General features: G+C 48.0%; 1 protein-coding gene across 7 annotated transcripts in view; it reads left to right on the forward strand.

Annotated features, from left to right (window-relative positions):
- Positions 1-19,962, forward strand: part of CAMTA1 (calmodulin binding transcription activator 1) — an 888,068-nt gene that overhangs the window by 827,454 nt on the left and 40,652 nt on the right. Inside the window, exons 1-2 of one of the 7 annotated variants that reach the window (XM_057544800.1) lie at positions 7,646-7,796; positions 9,073-9,151. The exons of 4 other annotated variants lie outside the window; for them this stretch is intronic. In XM_057544800.1, the coding sequence (XP_057400783.1) occupies positions 9,112-9,151 (40 nt within the window). In that variant the 5' untranslated portion in view covers positions 7,646-7,796; positions 9,073-9,111. Of the gene's footprint in view, positions 1-7,641; positions 7,797-8,971; positions 9,152-19,962 lie in introns of those variants that run through there. 2 more of the 7 variants (XM_057544801.1, XM_057544802.1) reach the window with 2 other exon arrangements.

The following is a 19,962-nucleotide window of genomic DNA, read 5'->3' on the forward strand; positions in this document are numbered from 1 at the left end:
CTGCCCTCAAGGGCTTTTAGGCTCCTGCTTCGAATAAAGCCCAGGCAGATGCCCAGGCCTGGCTGGCCCAGCTTAGAGGGTCCCCAGGCCAGACAGAACCCATCTCCTTGAGTATGTCTGCAGTGTGCCACCCAGACTCCTGGTACCAAAGGGTGGTGTTGCGTTGACAGGCACAGCTTCAGGGAGAGTGCTGGGGGGAGGAAGGGGCCTCAGCCCTGCCAGCCAAGCTGCCAAGCCTGTCTTTTGGTTAAGGAGGGGCCCTTCACCCCGTTGTACTGTCACGGAGGCTGTTTCTTTAGCTCTCACATGGGGCCAAGCAGAGAAGCAGCTAAGAGCTCCAGCTCAGGAGTGCGGGGGATCGGGGTCTCTGCTGCTCACTAGTGCACAGTCCAGGGCAAATTACTTAACCCCCTGTGCCTCAGTTTCCTCCTCTGTAAAACCATGGTAATAGGAACACCCACTGCACAAACTTGGTGTGAGGATGAAAGGAATTAACATGTGTAAAGAATGTAGTCACCCAGCAAATATTATCTTGATGATGATGATGATGGTGGTGATGATGATGGTGATGATGATGATGATGATGATGGTGATGATGATGATGATGGTGATGATGATGATGGTGATGATGATGATAATGGTGATGATGATGATGATGGTGATGATGATGATGGTGATGATGATGATAATGGTGATGATGGTGATGGTGGTGATGGTGGTGATGATGGTGATGGTGGTGATGGTGGTGATGATGATGATGGTGATGATGGTGATGATGATGATGATGATGATGGTGATGATGGTGATGGCAGCTCCCATCCCAAGAGGAAGAACCAGGTCTCTCCCCTCCCCAGGTGGCATCTGTCTATTAAGCTGTCTTCACTATGCTGTCCATGGCGGCTATGCCTCCTTGTCCATGAGGACCATTCTGCCCAGAGTCCTAGAGCAGATGGGACCTTGGTGAGTTGGAAGGCCTGGGTGGGACCATGAGCCACACTGGCATGGGTCCTTGGTCCTCATCCCCAAGCCCCACCCAGGGCACCCCCTAGTCCCTGGGCTCCCACTTTATATTCATTATCCAATTTTGTCCTCTCCCTGTTTCCAGGTGATGTTTCCATCCCCATTTTACTGACAAGGAAGCTGAATCTCCTCAGGTGACTTGTCCTTTGTCACGCAGCTCAGGGCTGCGGATACTAAAGCCCATTGGGTGCTTTATCACCGCATGTTACCACTTCCTGAATGTATGTTGGATTATCCGCCTTTTGACTCTGTTGCTCCTTAGAGCAGAGCACGTCTCTGCACGTCCCCCACTCTCATAGGAGACTAGCCATGTATTTTATCATCTGGCATGTGTATAATCCTGGGGGAGGGGGCAGAGGGAATGGATGGGCCTGTATGAGCCACCAGGAAGAGTGTGTGAAGGTGGTTTCTTTCCCCCAACTTCTTTGGATTCTCTTTCTGCATCATGGCCCTTAAGAGAAATCCCCAAGTTCCCAGACTGAGCTGACAGTCTTCCTGGGCTGATACCAATCCTGGCAGCACGGTTTGTCCTGGTAGCAAACACCTTGTCTCATACAGCTGTCCCCTACAGTAATCTAATGCTGCGTAACAAACCACCCCAAAGCTGAGTGGCTCAAAACAGCAAGCATGTGCCAGTGCCCTCAATGCTGTGGGTTGCCTGGGGGCGTGCACGCAGCTGCATTCACGGGACTGGTCATTTCAAATCCACAGTCCCTGCAGCCAAAGCACAGGGGTGCTTGCTGTGTCAGGTCCCACCGGACCAGCACCAGGACCCCATCTGCATGGCCTTAGACCTCATTTTGCAGAAGAGGAAAGTGAGGCACAGGAAGAGAAAGGAGCTTGGCACACAGGTAGTTAGCGGTGATGCAGGAACCAGGGTCCGGGCTGCCCTGCCCCCACCCAGCACCTCCCTCCCATGGGAGGCTCAGGGGTCTGACAAGGACATTGGCAGCTCAGCTGAGGTGTCTGAGGCTCTCTGCAAAGCTCACCTTCACCCCTGAATCAGCCAACCATTGTGATGGAGAAGCCCGGCCTATCAGGGACCTCTCCAAGGGGACCCCAAGTTCAGGCCACGGTTCTCTCCAGGATCCCTAGCTGTCGAGGAGGCAGTCACAACAAGTGGGAACTTGATGGACTCACCCCTGGCCTTTTCACAATCCTTCAGAAGCACAATTAGACAGGTGCCCTCTTCCATCATCCTTCTGCCCCATGGGGTCACCATCACGGGATTCAGCGCCTCCCCTGTGTCTGTCTTGTCTCCTCACTGAGCAGTCACCTAGTCAGGCCACATTCTCCACCTGCTGCCACCATATCCCACCGAGGGCCGGACACGTGGGCTCAGTGAGCAAGAGGGGACCCACTGACAAAGGATCAGCCATCAGACTCTCCAGATCTTGGTTTTTCTTTTCCCATCACTCAGTTTTCTCTTCTAAAATTAATCCACTGATTCTTTTTATACTTCATTCTTTTTCTCTTCCTCTTATTGTGCGTGTGTATATCTCCACTGAGATATAATTAACATACCATACAATTCACCCATTTAAAGTGTACAATTCAAAGTTTTTTAGTCTATTCACAGGGTTGTACAGTCAGTATCACAACCCAATTTTTGAACAAGTTTATTCCTCCAAAAAGAAACCATTTTACCCATTAACAGTCCTGTCCCACTGCCCCCAGGCTCCTCCCTCCTCCCCCACCTAAGGCAACTATTCACCTACTTTCAATCTCTATAAGTCTGCCTGATCTGGAGTCATATCATATGTGTTCGTTTGGACTGGCTTCTTTCACTTAGCATTATTTCTTCAAGGTCCATCCATGTTGCAGCAGGTGTCAGTTCTTCATTCCTTTTTATTGCCATATAAATGTCCATATGTGTGGACATATGTCTTCATTTCTCTTGGGTATATACATGGAGTGGAATTGTGGGGTCATATGGTAACTCTATGAGTAAACTTTTGAGGAAGAGCCAGACTATTTTCCAAAGCAACTGCACTATTTTACATTCCAACCAGCAGGGTAGGAGTGTTTCAGTTTCTCCACATCCTCACCAACACTTGTTATTGCCCATCTTTTTTATTATAGACATCCTGTGGATGTGAAGTGGTATCTGATTTGCATTTTTGTGGTTTTGATTAGTGATTCTGATTTACATTTCCCCAATGATTAATGTTGCTGAGCATATTTTCATGTGCTTTTCATGTGCTATTAGCCATTTGTTTATCTTCTCTGGGGAAATATCTATTCAGAGCCTCTGCCCATTTTAAAAAAAATAGATTGCTTTTTATTCTTGAGTTGTAAGAATGATAAGGAATACAAGTTCCTTATCACGTATATGATTTACAAATATTTTCCCCATTCAGTGAATTGCCTTTTTCACTTTCTTGATGGTGTCCTTTGAAGCACAAATGTTTTCGATTTTGATGAAGCCCAATTTTTTTTTTTTTTTTTGGTTGCTTGTGGTTTGATGCCATAGCTAAGAAATCATTGCCAAATCCAAGGACATGAAGATTTCCCTCGACATTTTCTTCTAAGACATTTGTAGTTTGGCTTTTATATTTAAGTCTTTGATCCATTTTGAATTAATTTTTACATAGGGTGTGAGGTAGGGGCCCAACTTCATTCTTTTACATGGGGACATCCAGTTACTCCAGCCCTATTTGTTGAAAAGACTATCCTTTCCCCATTGAATTATTTTACACTCTTACCCATGGTTTCTAAAAATACTTTTATATTTCCTAAGGCCTTAAAGATACAACGAATATGCATCTTGCATTTATTTTTAAGTTGTCACTTAGTTTAGGACTACTATTTGATTATTTTTTATTAGAAGTTGATATATGCAGAAACATATTTGATTTCTTATGAGATAGGAGAAGTGAAGTTATGCTGCAGTAACAAACAACCCCATGTCAAATGATTTATTTCTCTCTCACGCTCAAGTCCAATGCCAGTTGGTAAGGAAGGTCCTATTCATCACAGTTACTCAGGGACCTGGCCCAGTAGAATCTACATCTTGACATAAACAATCATCACAGTTGCCAGGGCTGAAGAAAAGAAGTCCTGGTTCTTAGAAATTTCCCAGACTGCTTTCTTAAACAAAGGGAATCTTAATGATGGCAAGAATTTTTAGGTACTTGGAGAGCCATCACAGGGGCAGAATGAGTGCAGGTTCAGAACTTGAAACCCAGACCTGCTGCATACGGTCTGTATGACTTTAGGCAAGTTACCTGACTCCTTGCAGCCTCATTTTTCCCTCTGTACAATATCCAGCTTGCAGGAGAAATAGTAGCAGTGTATGTGAGTGTCTAGCGTAATAGCAGGCAGATATCAGGTACCCAACAAACCATAGTTCCCTTCATCCTCCTGAGACCCTCAGCAGAGGTTAGGGCTGGGATACGGACACACCATCTCTGCTTTAAGATGCAACAGTTGCACTTGGTCTGGGTGCTACCAAGTGAAGTCATCACCGAGCAAAGTTTTCTTCTTCACTATTTAAAAAAATGACCCAGGTATACTCAAAGCCCCATAAAAACCTAGTGGAAGAATTTGCTTGAAGCACATGCCTGTCTCACCCTGTCATTTCCTAACCTGGAAGAGAGGAGCATGAATACCCACGAGGAAAGACACCCTGCCAGCACACTGCCTGAGCTCTGAGCTTACTCCGGAAGCATCCAGCTCACCCTGCCCCAGCTCTGCCTGCCTTCCCAGGTGTGGGCCCAGGGAGGGCACTTGCTCTTGTGGCCTCCACCCCGAGACAGAGGTGCAGAGGGGAAGAAGAGCGGCAGATCTTCCAAGAGGGGAATGGCCCCAGCTGAGGACTTCCCTAGTGCAGAAATGTCACCTCGGGCTGCCTGGAAGGAGAGCTCCAGGCTGCTGACCCCAACTCTGACATCAGGGACCAGCCAATGTGTTGAAGCAGCCATGGCTAAACATTTCTTTCATGCCAGGTGGACATGAGCTGCTGGAGGAAGGGTGAAGGGTCATGGCAGGCAGCTGGGATGCCCAGGTCTGAACGAGAGCTGAACTTCTGCCTTTTCAAAAGCAAATCCAATGGGGAAGAAAAAAACCAAAACCAAACAAACAAAAACCACACAACAACAACAAAGTTCCCCACCTGAAAGAAAAGTCTGGAGGCTTTTTCTTTAGCTGGGGTCCAGGTGGCTGAACCTGGACCCAATCATCCTGAGTTCCCTGCACTGCGTGTATAAAGGCAGGTATTGCCCCTCATGATCCCACCTCCCCAGTTGGTCTCTGTTGCTCACAATCTACTCAGAGCAATTCAACAACTATTAGCTGAATCCTTTCAGCGTGCCTGGAATTGTTCAAGGTGCCAAGATAAGTTAAGACTCCATTCCTGTTCTCAAGGAGATTAGAGGTGTCTCCTTCTTAGCTAACAACAACTAACTTTTAAAAATACTTCTTATTAATGCACAGTACATATGGAAATTGCATATATCGTAAGTATGTGAAACTCAGCTCAATGAGTTTTCACAAACTAAAACCAGTGCCCAGGTCAAGAAGAGAACATTACCAGAAACCCAGAAACCCACCCCCACTCCTTTCCAGCCACTATCCGCCACTCCAAGACACCCTGATTCTGATGGCAACAAGAGCGAACTTGTATTGAGCGTAACTTATGTGCCAGGCACCACTGGTGTAAGCACCTGACATCTATTGGCTCATCTAATTCTCACCCATAGATCTGAAGGCACAGCCCATGGGGAACACAGTTAGCAAATGGGAGAATCTAACAATTGTCCCCGACTACTACCCTTACATTGCCTCTCCTGGAAACAGAGTGTTGAAATAGTAATGCATAACAATGCTCCTGGGTCTGCTCCGCTGAGAGCAGCCAGGGGATCTGAGCCAGGCCTCAATGAATGGATAAGAATGCCCCTAGCAGATAAAAGGGGGGAAAGTGCATAAGCAGAGCAGGGAAGTGCAGGGGTCCAGTGTGGTGAGAGCAGGGCAGAGGCAATGGGGGTGGGAATATGAAGGACTTGTTGGAGCTGGATTGTGAGTGCGTTCGAGTGTTCTGACTTTGCCGGGGCAGGTGAGGGACTTGCTGAGGTTTAGAATCAGCCATCGGCCCCGAGAGTGAGACCATACTCCACCTGCTTGCTTTGCTGGCTCAGAGGTGTGGCACAGGATGGGAGCCAGCCCCACTAGGGATGTCCTTGGGCTTGGTCTCTAAACAACGACTCAGTTTTGGTTGTATAGTCTTGAGGGCTGTGCAAAATTCTGTGGTTGTTTTCGTGTGCGTTTGGGTAGGCTCAGTAAAAGAGACTCTGCCCCCATCTTTCGAGATACTTTTTAACCCAGATGGCAGAAAGGAGACATAACCAGTTTTTACGATCTTTGAGAATATGAGGGAAAAAAGAGAAGATGGGCTCATCACAAGTCTGCACGGGTCAAGCACCTTCTGTGTGCAAGGCCGTGGGTGGGGTTAATTGAATCGGCAGGACTACACCTGTTACAGGGAAAGGAGAAGGGGTGGTGGTGTCCATTTGGGATGCCTGGGAAGGCTGCTTGCAGACGTGAGTCTTGATGGAGAGGTGTGACTTGGGCTTGAGGCGGGAAGCAAGCGATACTATGCAGAAGCATCCAAGTGAGAAAGCCGAAGCCAGAACTTTTGGACACCAGGGTTAGAGCCGAGGGATGGGCAGAGGCCCTAGAACTTCAGTTAAGGAGATCAGGCCCTGCGCCGCCGGAATGGGCGCCTTGGACACTCCTGAACTCCCACGGGAGCCGTCCTGCAGCGTCCCTGCCCAGACATCCTCGGCCCCGCCCTGGCCGACGACCCGGGCCCCTCCGCACTCCGACCCCGGGACCCGCCCAAGTGCCCCGGCGGCCTCCCGGGCGCTGCCCCAGCTCCGCAGCCGTCGGCCGGCTCACCGCGCCCCGCGCCCCTCCTTCCCGCCCAGCCCTCCGCGCTCCCCCGCTCGCGGCGCGGCGCAGCGCAGCGCCGGTTCCTCCCGTGGCTGCATTGCAGACGCAGCCGCCGCCGCCGCCGCAGGGCGCGCCGGGGCTGCGCCGGGAGCCCGGGCCCGGGTACGCGGGGCCCCAGGGTGCGGGGCTCCCGAGCGGACCCGACGGCGCCGCGGGGCCGGGAGTCGGCGGCCGGGCGAGGGGTGGCTCCGCGGGCCGGGAGCACGCGGCCCGAGCGCCCCTCCCGCGCGGCGCGGGCCCCAGAGGAGGCCGCCCGGGGCTGTGGGCCCGGGGGAGCGGGCGCGGCCGTCGGGCTCGGAGTCGTCCCTGCCCTCGGGGGGACCATGGCCACCCGGCTGGCGGGCCTCTCGGAATCTGGGCGGGGGGGCGGGCGACGGCATCGCGAGGGGCCGTGGCGCGCCCGAGGCCGCGCTCCGCCCGCACCCTCCGGGCCGGGCCCGCCGCCGTCCAGCGCGGCGCCGCGGGGCTCGGGCGCAGTTCCGGCGCAGTCCCCGCGCCGAGCGGCTCCGCGCCCCACACCTGCCTCTGCCCGGCTCCGGGTGACGTAGCGCCCTCCGATTGGCCCTCGGGGCCCAGAGGGCGTGGCCGAGGCCGGTGAGCTCACCGCCGCGCCCCGCTATTGGCCCGGGCGGCGCACTCGGGCTGTGGCGGGGAGACAGCGGTACCCGGAGCCCAAGTCGTTCCAGCCGCGGCGTGTGGAGCTGAGCGGGTCGGGGCAGGGCTGGGCTGTCGGGGCCGGGCCGGGCGGGGCCGCGCGGGAGGAGTAGGAAGACAGAGGCGTCTCGGCTCCAGCCCGACCGAGCGTTGGTCGTGCTCACCAAGTCGGAGTGAGTGTGCGTGCGGCCGAGGGGAGAGTCGGCCGGGCGCGTGCGGGGCGAGGGCGGTGGCCGGCGGGGGCGCGCGGGCCGGCCGGGCGCGCGGGGGCGGGGCCGGGGCCGGGCGCGCGCCGCGGCCGGGGCGTGGGGAGCACCCGTGCCCGCGGCGGGGGCGCGCGTGTTTACGCGAGGGGGAAGCCAGTGTGTCGGAGGAGCGGGTGCGAGGACACGCGCGTTTGTGGAGGAGCGGGGGGGGGCGTGGGAGGGGCGCGCGTGCTCACGCGAGGGACGATTGTGTTTGGACGCGCGAGTGTGCGTGGGGCCCGGCGCGTGTTTACGGGGCGAGCGTGCGGGAGGGGGTGTTTGGCTGAGCGTGCGGAGCGCGTGTTGATGGAGCGAGGGGGAGGGCGTGAGCGTGTTTGCGGAGCGGGGGTGCGGACACGGGTGTTTACGGTGCGAGTGGGAGGGTGAGGGGGCGCGTGAGCTGATGGAGAGAGCGCAGGGACTGAGTGTGTTTTGAGGCGCGAGTGCGCGTGGCGCCCGGCGTGTTTACCGAGCGAGCGTGGGTGAGGGGATGGCACCACGCGTGTTCGTGGAGCTAGTGGGGGAGCGGGAGGAGCGAGGCCGGGAGCGCGCGCGCGTGTTGCTGCGAGGCGGTGGGGGCTGGCGTGGGTGTGAGAACACGCGTGTGCGCGCGAGCTCGTGGGAGTGTTTGGGTGAGTGGCGGTCTGGGGACGCGCGTGCGGGGAGTGGCCGCGTCGGGGCGCGAGCGGCGCGGACGCCCGTGCGGCCGCCGGCTGGTTTTCGTTTTCGAGGCGCGTCTGGGCGGCGGGCTTTTCGGATCGAGTGCTCGCTCCCGCGGCGAGGCGTGGGGAGAGGGGCGGGGCCGGGTGCCCCCTGGTTGGGGCGCGGGGAGAGGGGCGGGGCCAGGCGCCCGCTCCACGGGGAGAAGGGCGAGAGGAGAGCAGCAGGGACAAGTGCCCGCTTGGCAGGGAGAGTGGCTGGGACAGACTGGCCCTCGGCCCCAGACGCCTCTGCGGGACAAGGCGGTTGGAGGCTGCCTTTTCCTAGCAGGCCAATGGAGTGAATGAACGTTTTATTAATCCGTGCGTAGAACACGGCGGGGAAATTTGGTTGAGTTCAGAGACTAAAGGTTTGGAGGAACTTCTGAGAGCTTTGCTTCCCTGCAGAGCAGGGACTGGAGAGGCGCACTGACCGTTGCTTCCACCAGCCAGGCTCCGCGTGGCCTTCTTGCATTTATAAGATCTCTCCTGCTTTGGTTTCCTAGGTATGGGCCAATGTCAGGGCCGGTCCTGATGGTGGTCAAATGTTTGAGACCATTTTTCAATCTTCGTCGATTTCTGCAGGTATCAAATTTCCGAAAATATAGTACTCTTGCAAATAATCTTCCTAATCAATTACTTCACCAGGGAATGATGGCAGTCTTAAAGCCTGTTTTGGATTTTGTCCACCATTGCTTGGTATGATTTCTACTGGTTAGTCTGAAATATATTGATATAATTAGCAAAGCAGATACAGTAAACATGAGAAGTGCTCTCAGATAATTATGAAGTGCCTCGTGTGTTTGTTTGAATGCATTATATTTTTCCCATCAGTGGGGCCAAAACCTGAAATTTAAAAATTGTGATCCCCCAAAGTTGTGTCACATATGGTAAAATGGCTGGCTGTATATGAAGGAGTCCTCTTCTCTCTCTGGCTAAAGGAATTGTTTGGAGAGTTTCCCTACAGAATCTGCCATATAGAGAAACTGTTGCTTGGGAACCTGATAAAAAGAAATATGTTAAGCAGTAGCGCTTTCCATGGTGTTTGTTTATAGAAATATATTTATTATTTTAAGACCAAAATTAGACGATAGCAAATAAGCTTATGTTTCTCTTTTTCTTAGTGTTAGATTTCGGGAGTAATAATGTTTAATGTTCTAGAAAATAGCATTTACTTACAGGGTATGCATTTCCCAAATAAATTCTGATTGGTGAAAACAGCAGAGGACTGCGTGGAATTCCTAAGGGACCTGGACCCAGGCATTCTAATTAATTGTGTTCCAAATAACCTGAATGGAAACACAGTATTTAATGCAGTAGTTAATAACAACATTGTATCCTTTAAGGATTCTTATTAACTCTTCCGCTTTTGTGGTAGACACGCAGAGACACATCATTATTTTCTTTGGTTCTCTGTGGAGGGCTCTGCTGGGCCTTCCTGCCTGTAACAGCAGCTGGCCCCGCTGCAGGACGTTCATGTTGGGCTGTCCTAGAAAACATGGGTAACAGGTGGCACACCTTAGCAGTGTTACTTCCCCATCCCTTTCCCAATTGTTTTTTTGTGCCTGCTGTATCGTCTCACATTTAAAGGGCTTTGCTCTCTCTGACTTAACGTGGGTTAATATTTGTATCCCATCGATCTTTTCGAAAGAAGACCCTCTGAGTGGTGCCAGGTCTTCATTGTTAAATATCAACCGGGGCATCTTGTCGCACTGTATAAGCAGAATGTTTGGGAGTTTACTTCAGTTATATATTCCTTTGCCAAAAAGCTTTTGGCATCCACACGCGATGTAGTTTATTTGCGTACACCTAACCTTTTTTTTTTTTTTTTTAAAAAAGGGGGTTTAAGGGAGCTTACAGAGATACATGTTAAGCAGTGAGTATAGGTGAAATAAAGAGGGAGTAGGCAAAAGGAAAGTGAGGGTCCAGGAAGGTGAAATGGGGACGAATGAAGTTAGTAAACAACATTCATTCCATAAAGCCTCCCACACTTTCTAGAGGCAGGCCATGAACTGCCTTCTAGGCTCTCTGTCAGTTGTAGAGGAAGTGACACAGGCTTAATCCTGTCTTTATTACACCTTACACACCATGCGTTTTCTTATATTCCATGGAAATTCTGACAGCCATCAATGAAATTTGGGTGATGGTGGGAGAAGTCTAGACACGCTGCATTGAATTACCTTAAAGACTGCATGTTAACATTGGTCACGTTGAACACTTAGGAAGCAGCTGGGAACCTGCTGGGTGACCCCTCACCTGAGGACATTGGAGCTCATGATCATGAAGGTCATCAGCGATGGTCTTAGCCCTTCCTGAGTGGATTGTCCTGAAGTCAAAAGACCGACTTTTCTTTGTTATAAGTGCCTCCAAATATATTAAATTACCACTTATCAAGTACCAAAATTGACCAGTTAGTCTATGTTTCTTCACCTTTCTTCTTCTGATTTTAACCACCCTCCAAATCTGCTCCCACTCTGTTAGTCCGCCTTCCCCCGTCCGCCAGCAGCTACTCAGCGTGTATTGCATTCCCGCTCTCCATTTAAAATTCTTCCTCCTTATTCTCTGAGCCTAACTGACGCCTGATCTCATTAATGAACCCTTTCCCCTCGTCTCCCAGATTAGATGAGCAGCTCTTTGCGGGGCAGGGTGGCACTGAAGCTGTATCCTCCCCGACTACCCCTAGCGCAATGGAACCTGGGAGGTGGAGTTTCATAAATACTGTTAGTTAACCAGAACATTATATGCATGGTGTTACTCCTTGGATACAGTGAGAAGAATGTTAACAAGAAAGTTCTAAAACACACCCGACTCTGATCCTATCTCGTGCATTCAGTTCAGTCCTGCCTGTTGGTAATTTAGACACAAACTCCACAGGGTCTCCCATTCAGGTCCATTCAAGGTCCGTAGTGGATTTGGGTTGTCATTTAAATGGTCTCGAAGTGGCCCTAAAAGTCTTGGCCTGTGTCAGGGTAAAATAGCAGGGTCTTAGTCGCCTTTCGGGATTTCTTAAGATTGGCCAGAAGCTTGCTGTCTAGGAATGTGTAGAGGTAACAAATGTTTGCTTGAATATAATATGGTAGGATGAGTACTAGGTTTTTGTTTTAGCTCTGTCTCTAAGTAAATGAGAAATCGTAGGTAAATCACCTTACAGTCCTGGATCAGTGCCTTACCTGTTTTCTAAGCCTATTAGTAGTGGCTCAGGAAATTAACTTAGTGGTCAGCATCATCAGTTATTAAAATCAGAATGCACTGCTCATAGTATGGGTAAGTATCAATTTGGGAAGTTTTTGTTTCAGGGGTGTGTGTGTGTGTGTGCACGCGCGCGCACACGTGTATGTGTGTGTGTACTGGGTTCTGTTTCTTTCTGTGGGCCACAGTCAAAACCTATCGAAAGCCCCTGGACCAGATAATTCATAACTCTCTTTAAATCGCAGTGTTCTGTAATGATTCTCTTGTGTGGGATGTAACTGTAGTTATGATAGTCAATTTGGCAGTAACTTAAGGCGTGAATGAGTTAGGATACTTCTGAAGGTATTTAATTCAACAACAGAAGATCGCCAGCTAGACAGGAGCTCAGTATACCTTTCTCTTTTTGTGATTTATTTGGGTAATCAGAATGTTTCAAATGAGCATGACAGCTTATTTCTGCCAAAATTTATCCCATGTTTTGTAGAGAGCTTCAAATGATTCTTATGTACTACCACTAAGGTCTGTTTAATGATATTGATTTGTGTGTGTGTGTGTCTGTGTGTGTGTGTGTGTGTGTGTGTGTGTGTGTGTGTGTGTCTGTGGAAGCAGAATTTAACCAGGATTTATTTATTAAAAGGATCCACATTGATGGATTCACCTTAGGCTCTTCCTTTAGCTTTAGATGACAGAGCTCCAACTCAATCTGGCTTCTGTAAAAAAGATTTTATTGACTCTCATGAAGTCCAGTTTTGGTGTTGTCTTTAAGTATAGCTGGTTCCAGATGCTCAAGTGATGTCATTAGAAACCTGTCTGTCCCTCTCTTGGCTCTCCTCTCCTCTCTGTTGATTTTAGTCTCGGGCAGAGGTTCCTGGAGCAATAGCAAGATGACCCGCTCAAAGCTCCAGGCTTATATTTTGCCAGTTTAGCAAGTATCTCCAGGAAGACAGCACTTCTTTCCCAGTAGTTCCAGGAAATGTTCTGTCCTTACTGGCCCAGCTTGACTCATGTGTCCAATCACTTGAATAAGGAGGGGTAGTACTCTCATTAGGAAGACCTGGCTCACCCACCCCTGGAGACAAGAATTGTGGTGAGAACCACCTGAGCTGAGCATAGCGCATCTCCCAAATGAGAAGCACGGTGCCAGGGACCGGGAAAAGGATTCTGGGCAGGTGTACTGTGCTAATCTTCACCCTTGACTATCACGTTCCCAAAGAAAGCACCCTTCGTTCTGAAACCGCAGAAGCTCATAACAAGGCTTTCAAACATGCTTTCATTTTCACAGTCCCATTTTAAATGAAGACACACCAGAATCGTTACCTTTCAGTAGACCTTTAAATGGGTGCTGACTAACAATCCCTAGGACCATTTTCAGAAAATAGGATTCAAGTCCTTAATATTTCACTCTGTGGTTTGGAATAATCAACAAAGAATTTCTTTAAATACCCTTTTGTCTTTGCTAATGAAAGAAACCATTCATTCCATTCTAGCCAGAATCAATGCCCCTGGCATTTGTGTGTGTGTGAAAGATGTTTTATCTAATAATGTGAAAAATAGGAAGGGCCCAGCCTAAAAGCTGATGATGTTTCTAAAAGCTTATAAATCAGTTGAATAATATTTCCCAGATAAACAGTGCAACAAATGGTGGGTGGGTTCCCAGGCTAGACGGATAACTAAAATCTTTTGAATCCATAACAGATACTCTGAATTTGCAGGAGAAAAAAATTAAAATAATGTGTGTGCATGCATATATCACATATAAACTGTCAAACACTGAACTACCTAATCTACATGAAATATAAATACATAGCCTACACTTACATGTTCCAAAACAAATGAAAAAAAGTGAACTTCACATTTGAATATTGAATATTAAATATGCGGCTTGAATAGAAATAAATGTATATGTAAAATAACTTCAGTCAAGGGAAACTTCTTGGTGAAGATTCTTAATTCACAGGGTAGAACCCAAAATGATTCTCTGAAATTAACAAAGTCTAGCTCTCTAACTTTTTAGAGGAATAAACCCAGAGAGAGTAAATAACTTCAGTTTCTTGATAACATAACCCATTATTATTATTATCCATGATAATTACAATCATATTTTTATGCTTGAATTGAACAAAGGAGAGAGAGAGAGTGAGAGAAATCCTTCTTAGTATCTCGAAGAGTTACAACAATGAAAAGGGAAGGAGAATGTGGGTTAAAGAGGTGGTCACGTACGTGTCAAACGTTGTCTGAGGAGGAATTGACTGAACCATAAGCAGTAAGAAGAGGAGCCTCCGAAGAAGGAAGAAAGGAGGCGGTGGGAACAGATCTGGGGTCGGGTTCCCATACTAGTCCCTGGGGGACCTTCATCATTAACCTAAATAACCTTACTGGGGTCTGTGGTTGATGAAAGTGGACCAGGAATTTCATAACTCAGAGACTGTCTATCTCATGGTATTCTTTTTTTTTTTTTAATTAATTAATTTATTTATTTATTTTTGGCTGTGTTGGGTCTTCGTTTCTGTACGTGGGCTTTCTCCAGTTGCAGCAAGCGGGGGCCACTCTTCATCGCGGTGCGCGGGCCTCTCACTATCGCGGCCTCTGTTGTTGCGGAGCACAAGCTCCAGACGCGCAGGCTCAGTAGTTGTGGCTCACGGGCCCAGTTGCTCCGCGGCATGTAGGATCCTCCCAGACCAGGGCTCGAACCTGCGTCCCCTGCATTGGCAGGCAGACTGTCAACCACTGCGCCACCAGGGAAGCCCTATCTCATGGTATTCTTTAGGACTAATTTCAGTTCCTAAACTCTTCTGTGGGAGTTACTTACAGGACATGCTTATGAGAAGCTCCCCCTACAAAAAAAAAAAAGGTTCAGATAAGTTTAGGAGACACACCTACCAGTAGCTTTCCCCAGCAATTTAGAGTGCACGTTAGAATAATAAGGTTCAGAAAAGTCATATGTTAAAGAAATACAAATGTACTTAGTGGTGTTTAACCCAGTGTTTCCAAAACATCTTTAACACAACATTCTGTTTTTATGGTCTGCTGAGAAATGGTTCTGAGCCTGGAATCCATAGATGTCCCATGGCTCTGAGTCTCCTGAAATTACATGCAAAACTTTGTATGTATGTATTTTTCTGGGAAAGGATTTGTAGCTTTCATCACCATCAAAGAGCCCATGAACATTAAGGGTAAGAATCGTTGGTATGGGTTCTTTTCTTACAAGGGAAGTCCAAGTCCAGTTTCCCTTAAATATCCCTCATCTGTATGTTTTATGTCAGCCTAGGGGTATCACTCAGCAGGCCTGGGCAGTCACTCCGGGGGTGCCCAGAGATATGGAGGGATCCACGTTGTAAATAGGGAGCTGACTTGATTGTGTTTATTGTCAAATAGATTTAAAAATTGGCAGCTTCTCTCTTTCCGTCAAGAATTGTGGAAAGAAATGCCCTATACATTACACTGCCGTATCGCTAACTCCAGATGTGTTCATTCCCAAACAAAGAAGAGAACAGGTTATTTTATTGCAGTAAAGGGACTTTTTGAAAGTTAAGGGCCTTCAGAAGAGAAATCCATTGAGAGTTAATGATAAACAGTTAAGAACCAACTAACTTAGAGAAAGCTTTTCCTTCAAGAAATGTAAAATATTCAACTCACCTACTTTTATTTTTTTATTATTTAAATTTATTTTATTTATTTATTTTTGGCCACGTTGGGTCTTCGTCGCTGCACGCGGGCTTTCTCTAGTTGCGCCGAGCGGGGGCTACTCTGTTGCAGTGCGCGGGCTTCTCATTGCGGTGGCTTCTCTTGTTGCGGAGCATGGGCTGTAGGCGTGCGGGCTTCAGTAGTTGTGGCGCGTGGGCTTCAATAGTTGTGGCACACGGGCTCAGTAGTTGTGGCTTGTGGGTTCAGTAGTTGTGGCTTGTGGGCTCTAGAGCGCAGGCTCAGTAGTTGTGGCGCACAGGCTTAGTTGCTCCGCAGCATGCGGGATCTTCCCAGAGCAGGGCTCAAACCCGTGTCCCCTGCATTAGCAGGCGGATTCTTAACCACTGTGCCACCAGGGAAGTCCCCCAGTATTGCCTTTATTGCAAGGATGTGGAGGTCCGTTGCATCACAGCCTTTCTTATTAATAAGCATCTGTAGGAGACGTTTCTTTCAGCTCTTAGTACCTGGAAGAGCCATGTTATCCACAGCAACTGACAGTGATCTTGAAACTGACTGCCTCCCTTTTTGCTTTGTTTGCTAAGTTCAGCCAAATTTGGGACTCACAGTTAACCATTTTAGAGGATTTAATATGTCTTTTCTGTATAACGGCTTTACCTGAGCTTTATTTTATTCTCTTCATGAATCGTCGTCTTACCTTATCTCTTGTTAATCATGAGTGTTTTTATCAGCCACCTCAAAGAGACATACCTAGATCCAGGATTGGTTCCAGTTAAGTGAGGGCAGGGAGGGAAATAGAGAGGTTGAGAGGGAATGGATTAGGGCAGGGAAGGGAAATCGGGAAAGAGAGGAAGAGGGGAGAAAAGAGAGGGGAAGCTGCGTTAGGGATTTGCGAGCGATGCGTCCCAGGGTTCGCGCCCACTGCCATTTGAGTTAGTTATTGACCTTTTGTTCCATCATTTAACTGCTCCCGAACCTTTAGATCAACTACGCTGTCACCTACATACAAACCTTCAAGTTGTGAACTTTTAAAGATGTGAACGTGTGTTCGCATGTCCAATCACGTAAGTTCACGTGTCTGGCATACATTGTCATGTGCATGTATCCTCTACAAGTGGTTGTGCTTTTGTGTACTTTATAGTACTGTATAGAGTACAGTAGTACAGTGTCTTTATTTCAAGCCCAGGATGTGCGGAAGCAAGCGTAAAAGCAGTGGTGATGTAGCTGTTAGTGCTAAGAAGCTCCAAGCAATCACGATGGAAAACAAAAGTGAAAATAATTGAGAGAGTGGAGCAACGCGAAAAGATGGTAGACCTGATGGAAACAGAGGCCCAGAGAAAGGATGAAGAGAGACAAGAGGAAGAAGAAGTACCTGAAGAACTGAAGAGATTCACGACACAGGAAACGGCATGGGATTTTCTTTATTTGAGGTGGCACTGTTAGTGTTTGAGGCACAGGACCTGAACATAGAACGGTACACGAAGGTTGCAGCAGCCGTTCAGAATGCGATCCAGTGCTACCGTGTCATCTATGATGAGAAAAAAAGAGCTACTACCCAGACATCACTGGATCGTTTTTTCAGGAGGGTAGATGGAATTGAATCCAGCAAGGAACCAGAACCTGTGCCATCAATGTCAGGTGTGAGTGAAATTGCAGCTTGCCCTCCATCTCCTATTGCTGACCATCCTTCAGCTCTACCACCTCCCACCTCCTTTCCCTCCTCCAGTCAGTAACTCTTCTTGCCTGTTCGCTGGATGCCAGCCCCTGTATGCCAGCTGTTGTACCGTACTACTGTACTTTTCAAGGTACTGTACTATAATATTAAAAATGTTTATTTTTTGTGTTTGTTTTTTATGTATTATTTGTGTGAAAAGTATTATAAACCTATTACAGTACAGTACTATATAGCTATGTGTTAGTTGGGTACCTAGGCTAACTTTGTTGTACTTACGAAAAAGTTGGGCTTAACGAACGCGCTCTCGGGACAGACCTCATTCGAACGTCAGAGACTTATACACTCGGAGTGGGGTGATTAAATAAGCCCAATTTGGGGACTTCCATGAGGACAGCAAGACGGGACAACCCCACAACTGTATGAAATCAAGTTGCATCCCCATTTCGTGAAAATCACTCTGTTTTGATTAGCTTTTTCACCTAATCCAAGGGATGTTTGAATAGCGGCCTCACTAATACATTCATTCAGGCCTCACTCATTTGGAAGTTGCAAAAATTTGAAGATGACTCTGGTTTAGGGGTGGAGCCCTAATGGGAAATGTACTACCAAGTTACAGCCTCCCAAACTCAAAGTGCAGAAGCAAGTAGCCTGCAGACACAGGAGAGCAGCCCTTGATGTGTTTTTACGTGGTGTCTGGAACCAGGACACAAAATGGTCCTCACAGGGATCACGACGGTACTAAAAAGGAGCTTAATGGCTAAAATGTTTCTACAGCTCCGGTGGTTCCCTTGGAGAAATATTTTATTTCGGTATAAAATGGTTAAAGTGGTATAACTTGGATTTTTTAAAAGATTTCTCTATTTGTCAGAAAGGCCTATGATAAATTGTAAAATAGTATCTTTAGATCGTTTTATCTATTTTGACTTACTTTTTAATACATCCAGTATTTTAAAGTAATACAGCTACTACTTTTAAAATATAGGCATTTCAGTCTATTGATTTGGAAAGGACTTCTTCGCCTATATTTATTCCAGATTTTTACAGAATCTTATGGCATTGTAAAATAAATTATTGTAGTTAATACACTTTTGAGTTCTCTGTAGAATCCAGTGTTTAAAAAAATACATATTTGTGGAACTTCTTGGACTTCAACTCTCTCACGAGGTAGCAGGACAGTTGGAACATCTGTGCAGATGGCATCCCTACAATTAGCCCTGGAAGAAAAGCATTGCCAGCAGCAGCTCTAAATAATTTATGGAGAGTGAGTTGGAAACAGCGAAAGAAGGAGTGTTTGAACTAGAATCCCGGACACGTGGTTTTTCAGTCAGATACTGAAAACCACCAGGAACTCAGGGCAAATAACATCTCTTATGATTAGAAGCGTTCACTAGAAGCAGCCAGGATTTTTTTTTTTTTTTAGCATCTTTGTTAAACATCTTTGTTTAACATCTTTTTTTAACATCTTTTTTTTGTTAAACATCTTTAACATTTTTTTTTGTTAAACATCTTTGTTTAACATCTTTTTTTTTTAACATCTTTGCCCCACCTTGTAACACATCTTACTCACAGAGTTTTCTTTTTTATTGCATTTTCAACTTTTCTCCCCATCGTCTCCGTCCCAACCTTGTAAAGCATGGCTGCTAAGGTGAAAGCGTTATCATGTACCGGTCTCAGTTAGTTGTTTGTTTGTTTGTTTTTAGATGCCTGGTCCCCGATCTGTTTGATGGGATTAGGAAAGCATGGCCCTGAGAGAAGGGAAGCAACTGCTTTTAGTAACTTGGCTGGAGAAAAGTCACCTAGAAATGATGAAGGGAAACAAATATTTTGTTCTACGCAGTCTCCTTTACCTTCTCCTGCTTGAAATCCACACTTTCAATTTTGAACAGATGAAATCAGTCCCTTGTTCAGTATTTATTGAGGGCTTACTGTGTCCCAGGCCTCGGGAAGATGGCAGTGAGCAGAGCGAAGGCAGGCGCTGGCCCCATAGAACTGTCGAGATCTCTCTTCCTTCCCCTTTATTTCCATTAGGCTGAGGTTCTGGGAATGAAGGCTTATTTATGTCTTATCTGGTTTTTGCGTCCCTGGTGGCCACTACAACACCTTGAGTTGTCCTGTTCGCCGTTCCATCCCCAGGGCCCTGGCCGGTGCCCGGCAGTGGTGTCTCAGCAGGGGGTGTGCAGTGGACATTCAACATTCGCAGAATGAGTCTTTTCTGGCCCTGATTCTCCATCTTGCTTCCCCGAGGACTCGGAGTGGTTTTTTTGGTACAGCTGGGCACCCCAGAACAACCTGCCGGCAGTTAATTAATGGATTCCCGCCCCTTGACAGTTCCCGTGCGCGTTTTGTACTGCGTCTTGGCAATTGTAGTTCTTAAAGGCAAGGTTTCCCTTTTCCACTTCCTCCGTGCAGGTCATTTAAAGTTCATCCCCCACTCACATCCTTACGTCCAGGTGAGATGGCTGTTCATCTCCAAGTCCTGTTACAGCGCTTTTCCCTCTAAAGACCCCGTTGGTGTCCGGTAACAGGCTTTCCTCCGTCACTTCATCCATTTCTAGAATGTCTCAATCCGCGCTTATAATGATCTCTCTCATCTTCACTGGGTACTTACACTGTTGAGGCAGTGGCCTCCAGCTGTGTTGCTTTGGGGGACGTTAGCAAACCTGAAACGTGCTCCTTTTTTGTAGATTAGATGACGGTAGGTATAGAATCTGTGTCAGAGTTCCCGATCTCCTTCGCTCTCACGCTAATTAGCTGCAGTTTTGCTGCCTTGAGCTGCAGTTGGTTCGCTGCTTGACTGACAGTGAAGTTGGCTGCTGCGTAATTCAGGTGCCCTTACATGCTGGATGCCGTGTCATGATCCAGCTGAGCTCCTTGGGTTCCCCTGAGCCTG

The sequence above is a fragment of the Balaenoptera acutorostrata genome, chromosome 1, assembly GCF_949987535.1.
Source record: "Balaenoptera acutorostrata chromosome 1, mBalAcu1.1, whole genome shotgun sequence".
Lineage (NCBI taxonomy): Eukaryota > Metazoa > Chordata > Mammalia > Artiodactyla > Balaenopteridae > Balaenoptera > Balaenoptera acutorostrata.